The sequence below is a fragment of the Oryzias melastigma genome, linkage group LG5, assembly GCF_002922805.2.
Source record: "Oryzias melastigma strain HK-1 linkage group LG5, ASM292280v2, whole genome shotgun sequence".
Lineage (NCBI taxonomy): Eukaryota > Metazoa > Chordata > Actinopteri > Beloniformes > Adrianichthyidae > Oryzias > Oryzias melastigma.
In genome coordinates this window covers 14,969,767-14,978,186 of record NC_050516.1, presented here as the reverse complement: position 1 = coordinate 14,978,186, position 8,420 = coordinate 14,969,767, and the positions used below count along the sequence as shown (strand labels likewise).

Below are 8,420 nucleotides of genomic sequence, written 5' to 3'. Positions count from 1 at the left end.
ATGTTTGTGTAAAAAAACAAAAAACAGTTATCGGTGTGTCTCAGGATCAGCTCCACTAATAATCTCCACTATGAAAATAAATTAGCAGTGACAATATAGACATTTATCTGATGTTGATTTAAATCACCATAAATGGTGAATTGTTGGAATTCATCATAAATGCGTATTTTAATATTTAATCTTCTATAACTAATCCTCTATAAGTGATCCACATTTTATATAAATTATTACCAGCATTTGTATTTGGAGGGCTGTTTTGATTTAGTGACAAACCCTTTAAATAAAGTTGGCTTAAAAAAACTAAGCGGACATGCGCAGTGGGTAATACACGTCGTGCGTGCGCGTTCCCGTGATGCAGTGGTAAACATGGCAGCAGCCGCCGGATCAGGTAATACAGCTTTCCCGCCCCCCTACTTTTGTCATTTTTGTTCACGAGATAATAGTTTATTTCTTCACATTTTAATGTTTCTGTTCAGTCGTAGTTTTCACTAAAAGACTTCTCATTTTCCGGCACAAAAGACAGAGTTAAGTTTCGATATGTCTGGGGTCAGAAAATGATTGTGCGCTTACGTTAGCTTAAGCGGCTCTCTGTGGGGAGGCAGACCCCTCGTTTCGTAGCTTTCTCTACTTTGTTTTTTCCGTACTCTGGGCGTTTAATGACTATAAGACGTGGAAAACCCGTGGTTACGGTGGTATATGGTCTTTGGCCGGGGTTTGGGTGGCCACAGCGGGTGTGGGTGTCGCTTGCTGACTGTTGATGAACCGGAGAAGCAACATTCCTGACAAATTTAGTGCTTCACCTGCTGCGGTTTACGGCAAAAACCATCAGAATACGGCTTACAACCTAATTTGGGTCACCTTTTTTTTTCTTTAAATAATACTGCTTGATCAGTTTGTATGTTTTAAGTCATATTTTTATCATAACACCGTCTAGAATGTTAACAAAGGAAGTTCTCTCAATTAATAGCCCATTAAAAATCTATTTGTTGAATCAAATTAGCTGTCAACTATAGTTGTAAACCTGTGACTATTTTTTCTTAAGGTTTATTTCCTTTTGTTATCCATCCTATTTCTCCTGCTTATTTATTTTTGGTCTGGATGGCATTCCCTTAAATAGTTCAGATCTTTATGGACATTTTCAACTTGTCTCTAACCAAAGCCAGCATCCCACCCTAGCTGAAGTTGGAAACCACCATCCTGACCCCCCCCAAAAAAACTCACTGTCAGCCTCAATGACTATCAAACCATAGTACTGACCCTCGTCAGTGATAGATTCACAGAAGATGACTTGGCCATCACGTTCCACTCAGCCACCAGGAGCACTCCACCTTCAACACCATCCTGATTCCTAACTTATCTGACTTGGGAATCTCACCCTCTATGGTGGATTTTAAAGGACCTTTTAACCAATCTGCCACAGCATGTGAAACTTGGCTCTCATCTGTTCTGACTCACTTCAGGATTAGGTTTTGAGTCCATCCCTCTAGTACTCACTCTACACATTGAACTGCAGACCTTCCCGCCCTGAGAACAAAGTTGTTAAGTTTGCAGTTGACACAACAGTGGTGGGTCGAATAGCAAGAGATAGTGAGATGGCCTGAATCTAAAAAATATGGACCTCAGCCGCCAACCTGACATTTAACAAAGCTCATCCTGGAGTTCCAGAAAAACAGACTCGACCCTCCAACTCAAATCATCACCAAAGAAAGTTTCCATCCTAGAAATCATGTCCTTGACCTGTTGTCCTCTGGGGAGGTGATAGCGGTCATTATTAACAAAAACAAACAGACTAAGAGACCGCTTCTACCCCAGATCTGTCTCAGCCCTAAATGCAGACACAAATTAGCTCATTATATTTACTCGTTGTTGTTGTTAACCTTTTGGGTTATCCGATCGGGGTCGCCACAGCGAAACAGCTTTCACTGCTTCGCATTGGTTTTTAGACGTTTTGTTACTTATCTTGTTTTTGCATTCTTTTAAACAAGGGAGCTGCTGCTAAATTTTGTTGTATTTATGCAGTGATGATAAAACTGATTTATTTAACAGTTCTTTCCTGGGGAATCTTGTTGCAAGTGAACACACACTCCAACATTAAAGGGGAGAATAATGAAATATTTCTCTGACATAATGGTGCCAACCTTGCAGCAAAAAGAGAGATGATTGTCTTTTTTCCAAACTTATTTGCAAACATACAAAGCAAGCAGACTCAAGTTACATTTGTAAATAAAAGTGTTTCCCAGATGGTTTACATTGTCAACCAGGTGTCTCAAACACTCAGTTCTTTGTCGAATTGTCTGGAGTTCACGCTTTCTGATGAATGTTAGAGGTAGTTTAACAGCATCAGTACCCTGAACCCAGATCCAGTTCTGCTGTTGTTGGTGCCAAAAGTTCTGGAGACAATCACTGAAGTTGCATTGTACCGTCAGACCTTCTTAACCAATAATGGTACCCTGTTTTTGTACTGTGACTGAAACCTAATCGCAATTATCTAAACATGTTTCTTCATATTCTGTTTATCAGGTTAATGTGATTAGTCATTTATCTGTAATTGTTCAACATACATTTTTTTTTATCATCTACGTATGTCAGATAATGAAAAGAGTAGGTAAAGTTGCTGACGTGTTTGTCTCTGTTGAAGGCATAACAGTTCCTCGCAACTTTCGGCTGCTGGAGGAACTGGAAGAAGGTCAGAAAGGAGGTGGAGATGGAATCGTAAGCTGGGGTCTGGAAAATGACGAGGACATGATGCTGTCTCACTGGAATGGAATGATCATCGGCCCCCCGAAGGTGAGCTGCACTCCCCAACACCCCAAAGCCCTCCTCTTCAGCCCTGATTGGGTTTCTGGTAGTAGGTTAGGAGAAATCAGAGTTAAGCAGCTGTGACAAAAAGTCTGAGCAGAGCTGGAATGAGGTCAGGAGAGGCTGAGCTGGCATCTTTGTAGTCCTGGAGACTTCTGTCTGCAAAATTTTGGGTCACAATTTTGTCCTGAATGTATATGACGTTCTCTGGATTAGAAAAGTCCCTTTGATAGAGACACTTCTTCTTTTTTCTCACATTCAAGAGTCTGACCCGGTTTAAAAAATCCACGGTATTATCTGTTAGATCAGAACAATTCTTTTATTGCTGTGTTTGCTGAGTCATCCACCAACTTCAAACCCACAGCATGTCTCCACACCCCACCTTCCATTAAGATTCATTCACAGCAGTTCTACAGTAAACCCACTTCAACAGAAAAGAAAACTGATTTCCATAGTTTTATTTTTGATCAGATTTTTCACGTCTTTTCTAAAAAATAAAAAAATAAACTTTTGACTAAAGCAACATCAGTCAGTGAAAGCCTGTGATCATTTTCTGCAGGAGTGGAGTTTGATCTTTGAGTCTAAATGTTGGCTGATGTAATGCTCTGTGAATGTGTTGTAGATATTGGCTCATTAGTATAGATTGTAAAGAGCACCTATTGAGCTTACAAGTTTGATTTTAAAACAAAAGCCTTTTGATTCATGATTTAAGGAAGTTTAAGCTCAAATTTATTTTCTACCAAGACCTAATGTCACGAACAACTATATTAAATATACTTTAAAATGTTGATACTTTTTCTGATTTTTTTTTTTATTATTTTTTGTCTTATTCTACCATCTGATTGTAAAGATTAATGTTTTAGTATGATGGATTTTATGAAGGGTTTCAGACCAAGAAGATGCATTTTTAATCCTTCTTCAGCAGACTTAACGGAAGATCAAATGTACAAAAGTTGAACAAGCTTCCCTATGATGGCTGTGCCCCCCTCCTCTCCCTTCAGTGTTAATGTTGTCTTTTCCCAACTTGCAGACGGTTTATGAAGGCAGAATGTACAGCCTGAAGATCGACTGTGGCTCCAGGTACCCGGAACATCCACCTCATGTGCGCTTTGTCAACAAGATCAACTTGACTGGTGTGAACAGTTCCACTGGAGTGGTGAGAGTCCTTTCTTACTTGCATTCCCTTTGGGTTTACTGGTTTAGGGTTTGACCAGTCATCGGTCAGGACTGATATTTGTTAGTTTGACATATCTATTTATATATATTTTTTAATCCGACGAGCCAATATTGAAGTGGTTATTTTGGCTCAGGTGCATCAGCGTTGCTGTCTCCAGCATTATCTTGTAGGCTCTGAATGGCTTTGCAAACTATGCATTCAGTCCTCTGCATGTCACACTACTAGTAACTATAGAGCTGTCACTTAACGCATTATCGCAAATGTCTTTTAACGCCGTTAATCACATGTTGAAAAATGAATAATTGTCTGCGTGCCCCTCCACTCCCAAGGAAATAAGCAGACGAAAAAACAATCATGTTTTGATTTTGTCTTTGTTGAATAGTTACAAGATTAACTGGGACTACTGACAGTCACATTTTTCTCAGAGTTTTTAGCTTTTTTTAATTTACTTGATCATTTTATTTGACCTTATAAGCTATGCTACTGTGCCAAGGAACTCCCTACACTTTTTGTTTCAATTTATCATAAACTCATTAAATTTATGTGGAAGTTTTTCTTTATTTACCATTAAAACTTTAAAGGAACTTTTTATTTAGCTAAAAAAAAAACTTGTAAAAGATGCTGCAGAGTCTGTTACCTCCTGCTCTTCTAGGAGCTATTTATTTGGTTTTTGTGTACTTGTTTTTTTTAAATAAACACAGTTAATTGTTGGTATTTGTATTATTCAAAATCTGCTCCAAATGTTGGTTGTCAAACTTTTTGACTACCAATAATATCGACCCTGGAAAGAGGAAAAAAAAACACATCAGTATATCTATATACTGGTTCATACCTGATTGTCAGGTTTGTAAGGTGTGCTGATGTCATCCGTATTTTATCTGAATGTAACAAGTGAACTAGCTTTCATTTTTAATCCACCCAGCTGCAGGTGTTTGCTGGTTTTTACTGTCAGGTCAGTCTTTGGGTGCAGTAATAAACCAGATCGACTCTGAAGCTGCTGCACACAGATATTTTCTCCAACTCTGTCCGCAAAGAGCCAGTCTTGAGCAGAGATAGTATTAGAGGATTGAACAGATCAAATCAACCAGTGGAGCTGCTGTAGTTCTATGTGTATGCAACATTTTTATGGCACGTAAAATTCAAAGCATATGTGAGAGGAAGCAAACACGGTGACATTAAAGCTTCTCGTACCCAAATTCAAAGGCAGTGATTTAAATCTTGATCAGCATCCCCTATCTCTCCTACCTCCAGCTCTGCTTCCTGGAGGTAGCAGGTACAGCACAGGTATCAAACTCCAGGCCTCGAGGGCCAGAGTCCCACATGTTTCCCATCTAACCTGCCATTTAAGCTCCAAGCTCTAAAACACACCTGATCCACGGAATCTGCAGCTGGTATGGCTGGATTTCTAAAAGAAAAAAAAAAACAGGATGTTGAACCTCAAGGGTGGAGTCTGACACCCCTAACCTATAGAAATGACTGTTACACTGCACTGGTCTGTTATATTGTTCTGCTTACTATCATCGTCTTTGTCAGTCAAACTCCAGATTAATGTCATTTTATAATTTTTTATTTTATGTTTTCTTTATATTTTTTTAACTATTTTGAGTCTTTTATTTTATTCTGAATGTTGTCTTCTTTTAAGTTGTTCTTTTTTAAAATGTTTTGCTTTTACATTGTATAAAATGTAGCGTAAATGTCAACAGCTTTTAACAGTTAATGTGTGTAGCTCTGATTTCTAGAGGATTTCTTTCAAAGCAAATATCATAAAGGCAGCATTAACTTTTCCTAACACAGCAAAGATATTTTCATTTAATAAATTAAATGTGTGATTTCCAATTAAAATAAAATCAAGTTTACAACATCTCTGCGCTCATATCTGATGCAGATTTTTATTGTAGACAGTAAAAGTTCTTGATTCCAAACTGAGACTACTTTTCTTTAGTCATCTGTCCGATTTCCTGCCAAAAAGCAGATACCAGGCACATCGGTAACTGTTCAGGGAATAACAGCCATCATCCTCATCCTTGTTTCTCCTCCTCAGGTGGACCTGAAGTCTGTGCCGTCTCTATCTCGGTGGAAGAACTCCAACAACATCAAGATGGTGCTGCTGGAGCTGCGGCAGCACATGATGATGAAAGAGAATAGCCGTCTGTCACAGCCACCAGAAGGCCAGATGTTCCGCAATTGAGGCTCCTGCTGCTCCCCAGCACCTCCTCCCCCCTCCTCTGTTTCTGTCACATGCGCACACCCACCACCGACCTTCATCCCCTTCTTTTTGAGGAGGAGCAATGCAGAGAAGCCTCCTCCACCCCACCTCATTCCTGCGTGGAGGCTTCATGTAGACCAAACGTGACCACCAGGACCCCCCATCTTCTGCCCAGCGTGGTTCCTTCCATGGGTTCTGTGTTCCACTGTAGATCATGAAATGAGTGGATGCAGGGTTAGTTAGGGTTAGTTTTTCCTTTAATGCCAGCATTCTTAAAAAATAATAAAACATTTCCACCCATTGACCTCCCCCATACTGAGTTTGAGAGGGCCCCTCATTTTCACCCCCACTTCAGAGGAAGAAACAATGATGAAACACGGTGTTTGTATCAGCAGAACCATGGTGCCTCGTTCTTTTTCCGACTTGTCTCTGTGCCATCAGTGCTCTGCTGGGGCGTGTGTGCAGCTATTGTCCTGCACCCCTTTGGGATCACTACTGTATCTGATGTGTCTGCAGCAGGGGGCGCTGTGACTCCTGTTTACTCTTTTTATTTCCTTGCTTTGGTCTGGGTGTTTCTGTAAGCCTCTGGATGTTTATTTTCTAACTGGGTGAATCTTATCAGGGTGACGGTGTCCTGTCGCATGGTTTTATTTGAATTAAACATTATTACTTTTGCAAAATATGTCTGTATTCTCTTTATAAAGTGTTCTGCAGAGAAGAAACATGAGAATTTAATTGGAAAAATATTTTTTTTCCTCTTTTATGTCATTAAATTAATGCATACATCATTAAGAATATCCACCTTCATAAATATCCAACTCGTGTGTTATCGCCCTTCAAGGGTTTAAGGATGCTTGATCATGTTGGTGCACACATCTCCACCTGGATGAGTCCATTATTCCTCAAGTATTAGTGGTCTACCTAACTTTTTCCTGTTGAATCTCATCTAAAACCCTCAACTGCCCCCTGCCTGTTCTGTAAGATGTTCTGGAGAAAACTGCCCAAAAGGGTTTATGCTCTTCAACAGATCTAGAGTGTACATCAACCAATAGGAACACACCTTGCAGAGATTTTCCACACCCAGAAAAATGTGACAAAATGTGCAAAAGTTAAATACAAACAATGATTCTTAAGTATCTAAATACAAAAGCATCTAAATGATTTTGTAGGTTATGAACCTTCACCTCAGTCCATCAGTCATTTTCTCGACACTAATAACTTTAGTTGAAAGTTACAAAGCTTTATTTTTAATGGGTCACTTCCTACAAAAAAGTAATAAAAAAAAATGAAGTATAATTCATGATTTCCATCAGTTAATGTAAGAAAAACCCACAATTGACACTGAAACAAAAGTAAAACCTATTCAAAGAAACAGTAAGACTCACTAAAGATAAAAAAAAGATTTTAAATTGTTTATTTTTTAACTTTTAACATTTTATGAATAAACAAGTTCCAACAAATACGATACTGTATTTACTGAATAATCTGACCCTTTAACCACCTGGTGTCCACATGCTTTGATCTCACTTCTTGGGATTCGTTACCACAGTGGTTAATTTTCGCCCTGTAACTATGCATGTAGATTAGAGTTAGCTAAAATATTAGCTCAGGTCTTGAGAGGTTAAACAAGCAGACTAACTGATCAGAAGACATCTGTGATGTTGATTGGAAGATAAACTTGTCATAGCCACATCATCTTCTGATTTTGTTTTAGGGGCATCAAACAATTTCTCTTGGACTGTTTCATTACCTTGATTTTTAAATAATTATTTTGTCAATAGAGGAATAATGTAGATTCAGCTTAGTGGCAGAAACTCAATACTTTAAAGATGATAAAATTCTGAAAAAAAAAGATGACATCATGAATATGAAATATGAGCATCAGCAATGTGTCCTCAGCAGAAGTAGCTGTTAAATTGTTGACCAACTTGAGGTTACCTGGGGGTGTAAAGATCACGTGAGTGATCAGAGTCTGTCACTGTTTCGTAATGAAGATGGAGTAGGGGGGCGCAGACTGAATTCAATCCTTTACCTTCACCACACCCCCTGTGCTCGGTGTGAATGGAGAGGATGAATGCCCCTGTGTTCTTTTCAGGAGGGTGAAGGCCTGGTACCCCCACTTCTAAACAGGCCCCGCCATTCACACTCTCCTCAACACTTTTCTAAGTTTCTTCTCTTTGCCACCCCCATCCCAGTCCAGTGAATACAGGCGTTTTCCCAGAATCATCGTCCGTCCAC

At 39.2% G+C, this 8,420-nt stretch overlaps 1 protein-coding gene across 1 annotated transcript; it reads left to right on the top strand.

Annotated features, from left to right (window-relative positions):
- Positions 1–268: 268 nt before the first annotated feature.
- LOC112145011 (ubiquitin-conjugating enzyme E2 variant 1) lies at positions 269–6,864 on the top strand. The gene is made up of 4 exons (XM_024269991.2): positions 269–388; positions 2,639–2,787; positions 3,830–3,955; positions 6,018–6,864. The coding sequence occupies exons 1-4, from the start codon at positions 367–369 to the stop codon at positions 6,162–6,164; spliced, it is 444 nt and encodes a 147-aa protein (XP_024125759.1). The 5' UTR covers positions 269–366; the 3' UTR covers positions 6,165–6,864.
- Positions 6,865–8,420: the final 1,556 nt, after the last annotated feature.